The sequence below is a fragment of the Tachysurus fulvidraco genome, chromosome 14 (genome assembly GCF_022655615.1).
Source record: "Tachysurus fulvidraco isolate hzauxx_2018 chromosome 14, HZAU_PFXX_2.0, whole genome shotgun sequence".
In the NCBI taxonomy this organism is placed as follows: Eukaryota; Metazoa; Chordata; class Actinopteri; order Siluriformes; family Bagridae; genus Tachysurus; species Tachysurus fulvidraco.
This window is the reverse complement of record NC_062531.1, coordinates 16461079-16477694: the sequence shown is the minus strand read 5'-3', so window position 1 is coordinate 16477694 and position 16616 is coordinate 16461079. Positions and strand designations below refer to the sequence as shown.

Here is a 16616-nt window from a genome sequence, read left to right as displayed (position 1 = left end):
GTGCACCTTACGAACCATATTGCAATATAAAGAAGCCATATCTCAGTTATGCAACATAAAACACTCAGCACGACGAGGTGAACTGACGTCACGTGTAGCCCCGCCCCCAAAATAAGCGAAATCAAAAATTTAGCACAATTATTAACTAATTAACTAAAACTAGTTATTATAACGAATAATAAAAGAAATAAGAATTAACAGAATAAAAATTCTAGATTATTATTAGATATATAGTTCACAATGTGTATGTATTTATTCCCCTATGAGCAAGTCTGAGGTGACTCAGGCAGCAGTGGCAAGGAAAAACTCCCTTAAATTGGTTAAGGAAGAAACCTTGAGAGGAACCGGACTCAAGGGGGAACCCATCCTCATATGGGTGACACTGGGGGTGTGATTGTAATATACAGTCAGTTAAATGTTGTATTGGTGTAAGGATCATGGACTTCAGATCTCTTTAGTATCACAGAGTCTAACTGGAGATGTCTCAGGATTCTTAGAGTCGGCCTCGGCTCAGTGGACATCCAAAGGCTTCGTCCCACAGAGGACGTTGGGAGCTGGTACAGTGTCTGGATGCCTCGGGATAGGTACAAAGAGAGAAGCAGTGGAAAGGGATTAACATATCTGCTGTTCATAAAAATGTGCAGGTCTGATGTACTAGTGCATGATACGATAGGATGTATTATGTGTACGCCTGACTAAAGAGATGAGTTTTTAATCTACATTTAAACTGGGAAAGTGTGTCTGAGCCCCGAACACTATCAGGAAGACTATTCCAAAGTTTGGGAGCTAGATAAGAAAATACTCTACCACCTTTAGTAGACTTAGATATTCTGGGAACTACCAAAATTCCTGAGTTTTGTGACCTCAGAGAGCGTGAAGGATTGTAACGTGTTAGAAGACTAGTTAGATACATGGGAGCTAAACCATTAAGATCCTTAAACGTAAGTAGCAGCAGTTTGTAATCAATTCTAAACTTAACAGGTAGCCAGTGTAGAGATGATAAAATTGGGGTTATATGGTCATACTTTCTTGTCCTAGTGAGAACTCTGGCAGCTGCATTTTGGACTAACTGTAACCTATTTATTAAAGATGCAGGACAACCACCTAGTAATGCATTACAATAGTCCGGTCATGAAGGCATGAACTAGCTTCTCAGCATCAGAGACAGACAGGATGTTTCTCAGCTTGGCAATATTTCTAAGGTGGAAGAACGCTGTTTTGGTAGTATGAGCGATATGATTTTTAAAAGACAAGTTGCTGTCTAATATAACACCCAGGTCTTTCACTGTCGAGCTACTAGTAACAGTATATCCCTCTAAATAGGAGTTAAGTTGTGAGAGTTTCTGTGCACTGGTTTTTGGACCTCAGAGTAGTATTTCTGTCTTATCGGAGTTTAACAATAGAAAGTTGCAGCTCATCCAGTCTTTTATCTCTCTAAGGCATTGAGTTAATTTGGACACTGGCTATTTCATCTGGTTTTGATGATATATATAACTGTGTGTCATCAGCATAACAATGGAAACTAATCCCATGTCTTCTAATAATGTTCCCTACATAAAACACTCAGCACGATGAGGGGAACTGACGTCACGTGTAGCCCCAAAATAAGCGAAATCAAAAATTTAGCACAACATGTACATGTCATATATCAAAACACTCAGCACGATGAGGGGAGCTTGCCACGTGCAAGCACCATTCACATTTTCTTCAGGAAATGTACATTCTAGTTATTATTATTATTATTCTGCATCTTCTTCCGGACACTTTCGGCGCGTAACTTGTCCCGCAGCTTTTGTCCTAGACCCATAAATGAGGTGTCAAATCGACCGGCTCATTGAGGAGAGGTGTGCTATCTATTTTGTAAGCGATCAGAATTCCAGAATTCCCAGTATGGAAGTTCAAAGGGGTGTTTTTTCCCCCATAGACTTGAATGGTAGTGATGGCCAGTTCGTGAACGAATCGTTCTTTTGAACCAGTTCTTTTTAGTGAACTGGATGAACCGGTTCACCAAATCGGACTGATTCGTTCTAAACAGTTCGCGACTTGAGTCAGCGCTGATCCACAAGTTACTAAAGTTACTCACTTTCAGTCATGCCTGACAGTCTGTCCGACTCCAAATAAACTAATATCCCGGAGTATATGTAACTCCTGTACACTGAACTGACATGTTGTGCTGAGAGAACTGTGAGCGCGAGCTGTTGATACTGCGCATGCGTGAATTACTGAACCGATACAGCGAATCATCAGTACATTGAACTGAGAACTGCTTATTTCGGACGCGTCCGAGAACTGATGAACTAGTACAGCGAATCATCAGTACACTGAACTGAGAACTGTTTCTTTCGGACGCGTCCGAGAACCGATGAACTGTTGATACTGCGCATGCTTGAATAACTGAACTGGTACAGCGAATCATCAGTACACTGAACTGAGAACTATTTCTTTCGGACGCGTCCAAGAACCGATGAACTGGTACAGCGAATCATTAGTACACTGAACTGATAACTGTTTCGGACGCGTGCGAGAACCAATGAGCTGTTGATACTGCGCATGCTTGAATAACTGAACTGGTACAGCGAATCACCAGTACACTGAACTGAGAACTGTTTCTTTCGGACGCGTCCGAGAACCGATGAACTAGTACAGCAAATCATATAACAAAACATAACTTTATATCTTTAAGACACGTAAAACATCCACGTTTGCACATAAATGCCTGTACTGCGTGTTTTAGTTGCAAAACTTAAATGTAAGAAACGTATTCAACTAAAGTTATGATTACAAATAACTTTTCGAATGTGTTAAATTGATTGTATGGCAGCGGGATAATGGAATTTGCGTCATTACGTCATTGTGAATGACATCATTACGCCAGGACGTAAAAGAACTGGTGAACTGGATTTTTGAACTGGTTCATTAAATCGAACTGTCCGAAAGAACCGGTTCGCGGAAAAGAACCGAACTTCCCATCACTATTGAATGGGGAATCTCTCTGTAGATGTGCTAACATCCAAAAGAGGGCAGCAGACACCAGTGAATCTGTCAGATCACACAACGTTGGAAGTACAGAACTAGGACGGAAGTACATTTTCGGTCAGTGAAGAAAGGTAAGCGCCGCCTATTTCCGGTGACTATCAAGTTGGATTAAATTAGTATGCTGGCTATAAATCATATTATGCTTTGTGTGTGGGCTTAATAAAATCCTGAGAGTCTAAGCTTTCAAAACAATATAACATTTAACCGTGTATATAGAAGATTTAATGCTTAAAACTAGTGGTGGTGTGCCAGGGACGGCACAGCGGTCACATATGTTGTTGTTTCTGCCATTTGTATAACATTTTGTTGTTTTCAACTATCAGTGTAGTTTTTATAATATTTTATTTCACTTTAAACTAATGTCCTTTTAAGAGCAGCAACGTCTCTTTTAATGGGTGGCTCTTAAAAGAGACGTTGCTGCGGATCATTTTGATCATAATGATCATCAAGGATCATTAGTTCAAATGTAATGTATTAATTAAAATAAAATACTTTTTTTAATTTGTTTTTTATTTATTTAAAAAACAAATTAAAAAAATTATTTTATTTTAATTAATACATTACATTTGAACTAATGATCCTTATTGTAACGTGATTATATTTTTTCCCAGTAAAATCTCTGATTGATGCTTTAGTTCAAGATCTTCATGGCGCATGTTTCAGGAAAAGATAAATGGATTTTCAGGTGTGCTCTTTTGTTGCAGGTGAGAAACTAGTCAATGTTCAATGTTTTTAATCCATAAACAATATTAGGCAAGTGGTGTATCCAGCCACAAAAACTAATGGTACAAATTGATTCAAATTATTATTATTCACAGGACTCCAGGGCTGATTTTTATCATTATGTGTTGGAGACAGTAATATTAATTTTGATAATCTATAAGAATAGCTTCTGTATCTATTTTAAATACAGCAGGGGTTAATCAGAATGTAATAGGACCAAAAAACAATGGTGGACACATTCATAATTTAACACTAACGTTCAGACTAAATAAAGAAAATACACTTTCACAGAAAATACGCTTCACATTTTTAGATTGCGTTTTAGTCATCAATATATGAAATTTACCATGCTACCACCTGAAACATATTTTCATGGTAGCTATTTTACATAGTTATGATCATCTGACACCACAGAACTTGATCAGGTGACCGAATGCTGTTACAACACTGTCACATTACACTATAGATAATATAGCTTTTTTTTTTAAAAAATCAGGTAGATTAGCATGACATCAAACTAAACTGTAAATATTCCAAACAGCATGGAAAGAGAACCTTTTTAGCTATAGACAGGCATCTAATGCTACCAGATCAGCATATATCCCCACCCTAATAGAAGATCACAAAAATGAATCCTATGATCATCACAATAGCATACACTCTATCAATATTTAAGTGATAAATTTAAGGCAGAAAATGCCAGAGACAAGATTAATAAAGATAAGAAATGTGTAAAGGACATTAGACACTAGATGCTGAGTAACTGACGAGACGACTTATACTAGAACTTCAGGCAGCTCAACATATAAAATATCACTCCATGATGCAGAAAAACTACACCAGGTTACATATGTAACTCGGTTCTTTGAGAATGGAACAAGACGCTGCATTGAGGCTGATGCTATGGTAGGGCTGGGTGATAAAACGATATTGATATTTAGCAACAATAAACTTTTATTGATAACGATAGAAAAAACATTGGATGTGAAGCTTCAGAGTTTCACCTTAATGTATTTGGAAAACTGCATTGGACCAGCGCCGTCCCTAGATTTTAAACAGCCTATTATATGCCCTGATAAAGGAGCATGACGCGAGTGATAAGCATACAGCCAATAACAAGTTGCTGTGGGTTTCACTACTAATAATGCTCATACTCAAGTTACTAACACATTTTGATACATAATTGTGTATTGTATAGACAATACACAGTTATAGAAGAGAAATTAGTCAAATCAAATATAAATATCTTTCTGCTTTTCAAGTCCAAAAAATAAATATGCCAGAGAATTCCCCCATGACAGCCATCTGAAAAAAATAAGCTTGCCAAGCATGAAAATTTCTGTATTAGTCCATTCTGTGTTACTGCCTCCAGATACAGGCAAGATAGATGAGCCCTTTCTACCTAATGGTGGTGCTATAACACAGTGTAAAGCAAGATTTTATTTCCACAAATGGGACACACTATTTATAGTAAATAATTCTAAATATTTTATATTTTTTATGACTTCTATACTTTTATGCAAGAAGAAGGACACACATCATTGTTCATAAAGCCCCTTAAATTTAAACAAAAAGTCAGGACAGTAAAATAAGCAGACACAGCTGAATAAGGCTATTTCATTACTACCATGCGCAATACACTACACTAAAAAAGGACACATTTTCCTTTTTAAATATAAACCTGTACACCTACAATGCATAAGCAATACATATATATATTGTGACTCAATGTTGGCATAACATTAAAATGCAACAGCCTAGAATAACAATTGAATACTTTCATATCTCAACTGAAGGAAGCAGTCCATGAAATCTTTACTGTAATATAAAACATTACATTGCTGCTCCAACTTAAACGGTGACATACCGTCATCTACCTGGACCGTTGGTGGCTAACAAAGTAAGAAATATAGCTGAAAATGTGTTAGCCCAGCAATTAGCTTATTTGCTAATTTCCAACAATGCTTAGCTTCACCATCTACCTACCTTCCTTTATAATAATGTAGCATATAATTTGGTTTGTAGTAAACATTACCTACTGCTCTTTTGGGAATAACACAGTGTCATAGCAGCAGTTAATGGCCACTAACAGAAAATATGTTATTCGTTTTTACTCTATTTTAAGCCAGGGATTGAGCAACATTAAAAAACACATGGAGACATAGCCCCCAACAAATACATTTCTTAGTCTACAGAGACTACAGAAAATGCAAATTTTGTAAATACCATGATGCACTGCTTTTCCACGTTCAATGAAAACCTTTATGTTTTGTTAACTAATCTGTGTCCCCCGGCCAACAGAAAATAAGACTGGAGAATACCAAGTAGAGAATACCTCTAGCCCTTTTTTTTAGAAAAGGGCTAGAGGACAATTGTTAGTTAACCTTAAGGAAGGAAACTTTCGAACATAGAAGCAAAATTTTGGTGAAAGTTTTCCCGAATGTTTAGACCATCATACTCCATGCTATTCATAATAACAGCCTTTTAATGAATTTTTATTTTGAATTCTTATTGCTTGTTTTGCAGTTGTTTGTTATAAAATTGGGTAGGAATTTTTTGTAACATCATTTTACACATATGCAACAATTTGATTTGAGCCAGTTAATGTGGTAGAGATCAAATTCCTGGCCTTGTTCCCAGACACATTTACTCCACCAATACATGACACATATTGGCAGTAGACTTTGTTAGCCTGTACAAGTTTCCACATGACATACATGCCTGATTGAATGTAAAGAGAAAATTAGTTTTTTAGGGTTAAAAGACCATTAGAAATCAACTTAATTCCTTTATATGAATTCCAAAACACTGTCTTTAAAAATGTTATTTGTGAAAATAAAAAATTACCACACAATAATGTAAAAAGCATTTGAAATACATTTTTGTTCAATAAAATGCATAGCACATCTTCCTATATGAAGTAATACAATCATCTTTGAAACTACTCGAACAGCAATTTCAGTTCATTTGTTTGTGCTACAGGAGATATAGGAACAGAAAAACTTTGAAATAAAGTATATAGCACTTAAAACTGTTTGCCCTTGGGTGAAATAGCTGCCCCAAGGCTGCGTCTTATTGACTTTTTGTTGGTTTCTAATGTTGTGATGCTTTTCCAGGCTTTTCTGCAGTCTCAGTCAATTGTTTGTTTTGGGTGGTTTTCCCAACAGTCTCCTCTTTATGAAGTAAAATGCATGCTTAAGATCTGATGATTGAAATTCTCAATATATGGGTATCTGCATAAATATATGGGGTATGTAGGACAGGGATAGGATAGGATGTCTGCATAGCATAAATGTAATGCATAAAAATCGCCTGTCCTGTCTTGCATCACTCACAACAGTGTTTCACTGCCTTAGGAAGCAAAATCACTATAAGGACTGAACATGTAGGGAGCTTTTGTGAAATGGTTGCCCACAATTATACCCTTATTTATGCCCACAGGTTTTTAACAATCTTATATATGTGAAACACTCACAAGACTAAGACCAAATGGAAAGCCTGACCTCCCCTACAGTTTCATTAAAATGTGGCAATTAAATGTTTACTAGTGTGTACTCTGATGATCAATCTTTGTCTGTTTCAATAATTTAGAGAATCAAATAGCCAAATCTGGGGGGCACGGTGGCTTAGTGGTTAGCACGTTTGCCTCACACCTTCAGGGTTGGGGGTTTGATTCCCGCCTCCACCTTGTGGGTGTGGAGTTTGCATGTTCTCTCCGTGCCTCGGAGGTTTCCTCCGGGTACTCCGGTTTCCTCCCCGGTCCAAAGACATGCATGGTAGGTTGATTGGCAAAATAGATTGGCTCTGGAAAATTGCCCGTAGTTTGAGTGAATGAGAGTGTGTGTGTGCCCTGCGATGGGTTGGCACTCCGTCCAGGGTGTATCCTGCCTTGATGCCCGATGACGCCTGAGATAGACTCCCTGTGACCCTAGAATAGTTCGGATAAGCGGTAGAAAATGAATGAACGAATGAAATAGCCAAATCTCCATTATAATACTTAATATTAAACCAAAACACTTTTCGGGAGAAAGTGTCAGCCAGTTTACTTTAAATCTCCTAAAGCAGCACTAATAAACAGCTACTGAACCACATGACAAACCAGATCAAATTTTGACTTTAGACGGTTGGGTGACATCAGATCACATTAGCCAAAGAACAAGAATCTGAGGATATCATCAGCACAGACTTGCACACATTTCTGTTCTTGGCTTACAGGAGTGGGGCCCAAATGTGGGCTTCTTCTGCTGTAGCCCATCCACTTTAAGGTTCAATGTTTTGTGCGTAAGAAGGTACGATGAATATATATACTTTCATCATGAGGAATACCTTAGCCTTAGATTGTCCACACTTCAAAAGGACAGACAACAAAAAAAGTCCATTGCTAAGCCACATTTTTATGAGTAAGAATTTTTTAAAGTGACAAAACAGTGTACATACAACAAGACATGCTGAACCTAAATGATACTGTTTTATCAATGTGTGGGAAAATAATTTTTTAAGTCATTGTTTTATTTCCTTTTAGTTCTAGCATATTTCTGTGGATAATATAGAAGCCCAATCAAGTTACAATGCTAGTTATATTCAATCTTTACATTAGACTTTTGGTTCCTGTAACTCATAAATATCGAAGGAAAGGGGCAAGGTAACTCAGGGTATCATCTGTCTCTTTGCGCCATTTGTCCTATTGTTATGTTAATGGAATCAAGGGTGAGTGAAATTCCAGGATCGGGTGTGGGGGCTGTTACATCCTTTCATGTTTTTATTGTTACCCGAGTGTTTTGTCGCTATCTGATTGGACTGCCCCCTAAAATGTGTATATTTACAATGTATTACAACTGTAAGTCAGACTTGATGACTGCAGCGCCCGTGCCAGTACGCTCTGACTTGCAGACTCGTTTCATCGTGTATCTACAATAAAGACTACTGCACAAGGATATCCAAGTCTCCTGGTCTTCTCTGGAAAAAGTTTACAACAAATGGAAAAACTCTTTTTCGTATGTTGAGTCGTTTCAATTATATCTATATATTTATTCAAATCAAATCAGTTGACAATTGCAATTTGTTTTGTATGTGTTTGTGTTGACATATAAAGGTCTCTATAGCTACAGTTCATAAGTAAATGGCATTTTGTAATACCACATGCTCATGTTATTAGTAAAACAAAGATAAATTAATTCATAAATTGAAAGAATTATAGTTCCCTTTTAAGCATATTTATGAGATACCAGTGGAGTAAAAACAAATTTTGGATACAAACGGTACTCATCACTTTTATTCATTCAATCATCTTCAAAAACAACATATTAGCCGCCATATTTTGAGAACTTTATGTTCTTTTTTAATGGTACCATTATTTGACTATGGGACCTACAGGCACATAGTACATTATCGTGGTGGCATACTACTCAAATAATATTATTTATTATCAGTGCAATCAAGGACTAAAAAAAGTAATAAAATAACTGATTATAGCATGCATTTCAGAACATGAAGTTAGAATGCATAGTGATCAGATCCTGTAAAAAAAAATCCCATACAGAGATCCTTTATAGTGATGCTCAATATTGCATCACTATCCCATCGTTTTGTTATTTAACTGCATGCCTTTGCCATTTTATTTATCTGCAGTAATCATGCACAATGTAGTTCTACTGTATGTGAAAAACTCTCAAGTCCATTATACACTTAGAAAACCTTTTTTCCTCCAATTTCATTTCCCTAACAGCATGCTGGAGGGGCTGCAGTTGGGCTGGCACAATCTTTCCGAGCTCGTTTGGGGCCATGGCCATAACCAGATGAGTGGATGAAACTGGGATTACTGGTTAAACATGAAGATGATGTTGACTGTATGGAAGATGAACTGCAAGCGGAAGAGGATGCTTTGAGTTCTAGCCATTTCTCTCCAAGGGCCTTGGCAAAATGGTCATCCACAGACACGCTGATAGAGATTTGCTTAGAACATTTTTGATAGTTCACCCCAAGGCTCCGCTGGAAATGTTCCTCAACATTATCATAACTGTGCTGCGTTATAACTGCACAATGGGAACCAACACAAAATAAGATTTACAATAGCACATACACTACATGGCCAAACGTTTATAAGCACCTGACCATTTACATTTGCTTTTAGAAACTTTCAGAATTAGTCCACCGTTTGCTATACCTGTACTCTTTTGGGAAGGCTTTCAATAGATTTTGGAGTTTGGTTGTGGCCCTTGCTAATGCTCTTATAGCCAAACGGGCAAGAGCATTAGTAAGGTTAAGCACAGACAGTTGAAGATGTGTGGGTTCCAATTTATCCCAAAGATTTTCTGTTTTTCTAAGAGTGAGCCATTCATGTTCTTCCACAGCAACCTTGGCCAACCATGACTTCATGCACCTCAGTATGTGCATCAGGGAATTGGCATGCTGGAACATGTTTTTTCTTTGTTACAGTGAAAGGATATGGTAATGCTACAGTATACAAAGGCATATAATAAAATTGTGTGCTTTCAGGTATGTGGCAACAGTTGGAAAAGGCCCCTATATGGGTGTGATGGTCAGGTGTCCAAAAGCCTTTGGCCACACAGTTTAAAACTTGACTTAAAATTGTACTGGTGTGTATTTATCAAAGCATTGAATGTATTTGATTTAAAATTGATTTAAAATGACTTTGAATAAATAGAAATATTGTAAAGGGGAAACTACCTATTAAAGACAGATGGATTCTTATATACATACCAGGGGAGTGCTTGCAACAGGCTACTGGCATACAGGCTGACTTTGTTGATGAGCCACATGTAATCACAGATGGACGAACCTGCACGTATATGGTTTGTTACAATTTAGAAATGTTCATAGTGGTAATGATACAATTGAATTAATAGCTGTTTATTTCTGTAACAGATTATTTTGGGAATTTTCTTTCAAGAAGAAAAGCTAGCTTAAGATTTCAGAGTTCCTTCATCCACAATGCCACCAACGAATCAATAACAACAGTGGTCTGTTGGGACTTGTTGACAACATTCCTCCACCCATTGCTTACATTTCATCCTGAATCAGGCTGGATTACATATCTTGAACAAGCAAAGGCCTGTTTGAGCCCCCATAAGCAGTCTTGCTTGATACCTATCATGCATTCTGCTGCATCTCATAGATGGAGATAAGTAAAATTATAAGGCTTTTGGAAAGATGCTGAAAAAAGAAATGAATATTATGTTCTTATTTAATGCACTGCCATAATTAATCTAGTGGTTATTTGATTCTTACATGAAGTTTGTGGTTGAGTTTTGGTCAAAGGGAAAAGGAAGGCGTTATGTTCCTGAAATATTCCTCCAGGATTTTTTTTTTAAATTTATCTTCTACCATATTGTTTGGTAATGTTTTACAATGCCTTATAAAAAATATTTTGTAGTATGTTTGGTATTGATTACTTGGATATATAAATATGAATCTTTAATGTTCATAGCAAGAGTACAATTGTCTAATGTTCACTGTCTAATGCACAGGATTGTCTAATGTCTGCTGTCCAATTTTGCAGTGTTATAGTGTTTTGCAGGCTGTAAGTTTTTAATCTAATTAAAATAATAAGAGAATTGAACTGTATGTATTCTGGTCTGCTTGTGTGTCTACTTTAATGTTTAATGTTCGTAAAATGATATTTTACTATGTACTATATGTATCATTTTCATTCCAATGCAGATTTTTGAAAGTGATTACCTGTCGTACTGCAGTTATTTTGTTTTTATTATCAGTCTCCAGGGGCATTTTTTTGACAAGGGCAAGCGGCTCATCTACTGCATTGGAGCTAAGGTGAGTCGGACTTGTTTTGGGGCTCCAGGTGGATGTAGGACTCTCAGGAACGTTGAATTGTGATGCCGTCCTGTCAGCATTGACCAGCCTCTTGCTTTGGGCCCTCTCTCTTCTGAAACCAAGTCATTGTTATTAGCCACCATAAAAGATGTTGGATAATCAGAATCAGAATCAGGTTTATTGGTCTGAAGGAAGGAATTTCACTGTGGACAGCTGTGGATAGCTACTATAATATTAGATATTTATAATAGCATTAGATATTTATTGTTTAGCACCTCTCCTCCAGTGTTCGTCCTTGTTCTGAACTTTGCTTATGTTTGAATGGGTGAGCAGCAGTCACTCTGATTCTGTCACTGGTTATATGACGGAACCGGTCCTCACTCCTCAGGTGTGGCTGACCTATGAGATAACAGAAATACAGCTTGTATTACATGTGCTTTATTCATGCTTTGTTCATGTAATGTATGGAAATCAAAAATATTTAAACTGGTGTGTATGTTAAAGTGTAACAGACAGATGAGCCAGTCATCATTACCTAACCAGGGACAAACAATGAAAGCAAGTAGATATTTTAATGACAATCTTAATTTTTAGAGTCTTTTCAAGTTATCATGACCAAAACAATCTAATTGTGGGAAAACATTGTTATGCCATCATAATAATGTAAACTCTGTTAAGCTGCAGAACAAGACATACTGGATGTATGAGTATTATACTGGAACCCGATCTGACTCACTACTAACGGTAAGGGTCATATAAATGTAAAATACACCATGGGAGACATGAAAAAATTTATAACTGTCTTGTAACAATCTGAAACAATTTTGTCCAGTAGAGAATTTTCCCTTGTTGGGAAAAGACACTTCCATAAACTGCTACTTCAGTCTACTATGTTCAATCAACATGATACATCACAAACTGAAATAAAGAAAGACTATCACATATTTCAGCCTGATGATAACAAAGAAAGTGACACATTCAGATGAAAAAGTGACACATTCAGATAAAAGATGAAGTTGACATTCACAACTCATCTATTTGTACAAGTAAGTGAAAAACAGCTTTATAATTGTAAATATCAAGCAATCTTTACAAAGAGCACATGACCATTACCCTTACATAAAGGAATCCTTATAAAATATATTCCCTTATGTGTTGTGGAGTGTTACAGACTGACATGGTCTGTTAGAGGACAGAGGAGTGGGTGAAAACCACACCTTCCAACACTGTGGATTTCTAGTGCCTGAGGGAGGATTATTATCCTTGAATGCTTAGACAAAATACAGATCTTCCAAATGTAACACTGGCTATCTGCCTGTTAACTGCATTAACATATGTCATATATTTTCAGACTGAGATAAATTACGTAGAAAATAAAAGACAATTATCTTTCTTATCTCACTGATTTGTATAGTTATCACATCAGTATAAACAGTAATAAATTAGTTAGTTTACTCAAATTCATTTAAAACTTTTAAAACAAAATATGTATATAATAAACAATAGCAAAATTTCTTTAAATTCTCTTAGTAATTTCAGTTGTCCACAATGCAATAAGCATTTGTCAAAAACAGTAATTGCTATCATAAAAACAAGTAAAGAAGTCATTAATTAGACCATGTGGTACAAAATAATTACCCTCTAGGATGTAAACTTTAAAACCGCTGCTCATCCGAGTTATGTAGTGGAAATTTGTGACAGCCATGGCTCCAGATCCTTGGTTTTAGATTACCAGTGCCTTTGGTAATAGATGGCAAAGGAACTTGGCTTAAGCTCTATGATTACTGACACCGTAAGGAACTGTAAGGGTGAGGACCTTTGCTGCACTCTGCATAATGATTGTAGATTATACTCTGTGCTGTCTTGCAGAAATTTAATTGGCTGTATCAAGCCCAACCCCCTTTCCCTGCTTCATGGTATTTGTTACCTTCTGTTTACAAGATGCTACTTCCACAGGTTAATTTTAAGGGAGGAGTCTAGTAGATGTAATTCTGTCACCCCTCTAGGGTCCCTAACATCTCTAACATGTATTCAATAGTAAAAAATGTAAACATGCAGAATACACTTTAAATCAGCATAGATATCTTATAGAGATTATAGAGATTATATATATATATATATATATATATATATATATATATATATATATATATATATATATATATATATATATATATAAAGGCTAATGGCTAAAGCTATTCAACAATATTTTCCATGGCTCCTTCTGGAATCCACAAACAAGTCCTGTTCTGCCTTCATTTCCTTTTTAAGAGTCAGCAGCTGGAGACAACCCTTCCTTTGGGGCTAAACTAAAATCTTGCTTGACTGCATTTTTCATCCACCTGAACTGTAGTTATTCTGCCAACCTGCCTGTACATGCTGCTCCATGTAAGTTCCCCTAATTTTAAAGCACTAGGCCTTTTCTTTTGGTAAACAGACAAAGACAAAGACTATGCATCTGGTTACATGTGTGCTCCTGCCACACACACATATACTGCCATCTGGATTAAACTAAGCAAGTAGATTAGAGCCTTCCATTGGATAATTAATGTAGTTATTAATATCTTTCAGCTGGCAACTAGTTATTTAAAAAATGCAGGGGGTAATTTCTCATATCTTAAACAACCTTGTCAGAAGATGGTTAGGAAATGATAGTAATAAATACAGTACAAAATAGTAAATAAAAACAGCTTGTACCTTTTTTTTTTCATACAGCTGACTGATGCAACACTGTGTGCCCCATCCACAACAATCCCATGAGCAGAGGTGGGTAGTAACGAGTTACATTTACTCCGTTACATTTACTTGAGTAAGTTTTTGAAAAAATTATACTTCTAGGAGTAGTTTTAATTCACTTTTTTTTTACTTTTACTTGAGTAGATTTGTGAAGAAGAAACGGTACTCTTACTCTGCTACATTAGGCTACAATGAGCGCGTTACTTTTCTTTTTACCTCTTTGGTATTCTATGCATCAATTTTAATGTTTTATTTTGACAGAGAGAGAAACTTCCGCTAAGGCTCTACCACGTGACTGTGTTTCACCAATCAAACGTAGCTGTGCAGGCTCGTCATGTTACCATACTCAATCTCAGCGTCGGGACAGGGTAGTTAGCAACATTTAACGACGTTTAATAGTGACATCATTGATTTTTTGGTGAAATAGTTTGTTTCTGCATGTTGTCACACACACACACACACGTTTTACGTTGACCGATGTGCAGTTTTCTGTTCAGCATGCCTGGTATGAAATGTTTATGAGAATTTATGGGCTGCCTCATTCTAGTTCTGCCTGGTAAAAAAAAGTATAAAGGTTTTGAAATTTGTGTTACTTGTGTGTATTTATTTTTAATTTATTATTATTTAATTTATTTTATTTATTAAATACTTGAATTTACCTGAATTATTTTAATTTAAGCTATTTTGTAATGAATTAATTTTAATTTATTTTATTGATTGGATGAACCATAATTTGCCTAAAGATTATTTTGTATTTTTATCTGCCTGAATGTTGTCTTGTGTTAAAAAATAAATCAGACGTTACTCAACAGTTACTCAGTACTTGAGTAGTTTTTTCACCAAGTACTTTTTTACTCTTATTATATAAGTAATTATTTGGATGTCTACTTTTTACTTTTACTTAAGTCATATTATTCTGAAATAACAGTATTTTTACTTGAGTACAATTTTTGGCTACACTACCCACCTCTGCCCATGAGTCACTGGCTGACCATGCTACACTAATTCCTGTACCAGCTCCACTTGTGCTCCGTATCATGAAGATTTCCTATCTTCATTGAGATGAGGCCAACCCTGTGAGGATTCTGATGCATCTAGAGATGTACCAGCTCGAGTTGTATTTTCTAAGAGGAGTTTCCAAATTCATGTGGTCTTTGAGGACAACAACCTCCTCATCAATACACAATTGTCAGACTGTATATTTACAATCACAAACTTAAGTGTCACCCAAATGAGAATGGGTTCCCTTTTGAGTCTGGTTCCCTCAAGGATTTTTTCTTGCCATAGTCGCCTCAGTCACCTCAGGCTTGCTCATTGGGATAAATACAATCACATTTAAATATAAGTCTAATACAAATCTTGAATTTTATTTTTATTAATCTTTGTATAATATTAAACTTTTGTTTTTCATGTTCTGAAGAGCTGCTTTGAGACAAGTCAATTGTTAAAAGTGCTATACATATAAATTTTAATTAAATTGAATTAAATGAATGCATCTGTATGCATCTTATGACCTTTTTGTTTGAGATAACATACAGCATACAGAACAAGAGAAACAGTTAAAGTAAACCCAGTTTAGTACATGTACAAACAATTCATTTGGAATCTTCGCTTGGAGTCCAAATGAATTTAAATGGACTGGTGAAACATCTCTGTAACATTTTCAATAAATTGCAAGCTGTCCAAAAATGCTCTGAAACTGTTTAATACACTATACATGTCTATCTGCAAAAAGATCCTGAATCAATGTTCTGTCCACCAGTAACCCCAGTATAATGGATGACAAAGCCATATGGCAACATTGGCCACCACAGAAATAAAGGTTACAATGCATAAGCTCAAAGTGATGCCATAATCAAAGCAACACATGTGCCATAATAAAAGCAAAACTATGTGTGCACCTGACCAATACACCCATATGTTGGCGTTCACTTTGCACAATTTGTAAAGTGGAATGACAAATATGCTTAATGGTTTCCAAAATGTACTTGAGAATTTATGACCAGAAGAATTGCTGTCTTTCTTAAGTCTTAAATTTTGGTTCTAATTTAGGCCACACGATGGCAGCAGAAGTTAAGCATAAACTAGTGAAGTAAAATACGTGTACAGGAGGGGGGCACGGTGGCTTAGTGGTTAGCATGTTTGCCTCACACCTCCAGGGTTGGGGGTTTGATTCCCGCCTCCGCCTTGTGTGTGTGGAGTTTGCATGTTCTCTCCGTGCCTCGGGGGTTTCCTCCGGGTACTCCGGTTTCCTCCCCTGGTCCAAAGACATGCATGGTAGGTTGATTGGCATCTCTGGAAAATTGTCCGTAGTGTGTGAATGTGTGAGT

At 36.4% G+C, this 16616-nt stretch overlaps 1 protein-coding gene across 1 annotated transcript; it reads right to left on the bottom strand.

Moving 5' to 3' along the window:
* Positions 1–9009: 9009 nt before the first annotated feature.
* vgll4l (vestigial like 4 like) lies at positions 9010–13396 on the bottom strand. The gene is made up of 5 exons (XM_027171051.2): positions 13189–13396; positions 11826–11949; positions 11458–11662; positions 10480–10558; positions 9010–9791 (listed from the first exon to the last, which is right to left on the bottom strand). The coding sequence occupies exons 1-5, from the start codon at positions 13253–13255 to the stop codon at positions 9478–9480; spliced, it is 789 nt and encodes a 262-aa protein (XP_027026852.1). The 5' UTR covers positions 13256–13396; the 3' UTR covers positions 9010–9477.
* Between the last annotated feature and the right edge of the window lie 3220 nt (positions 13397–16616).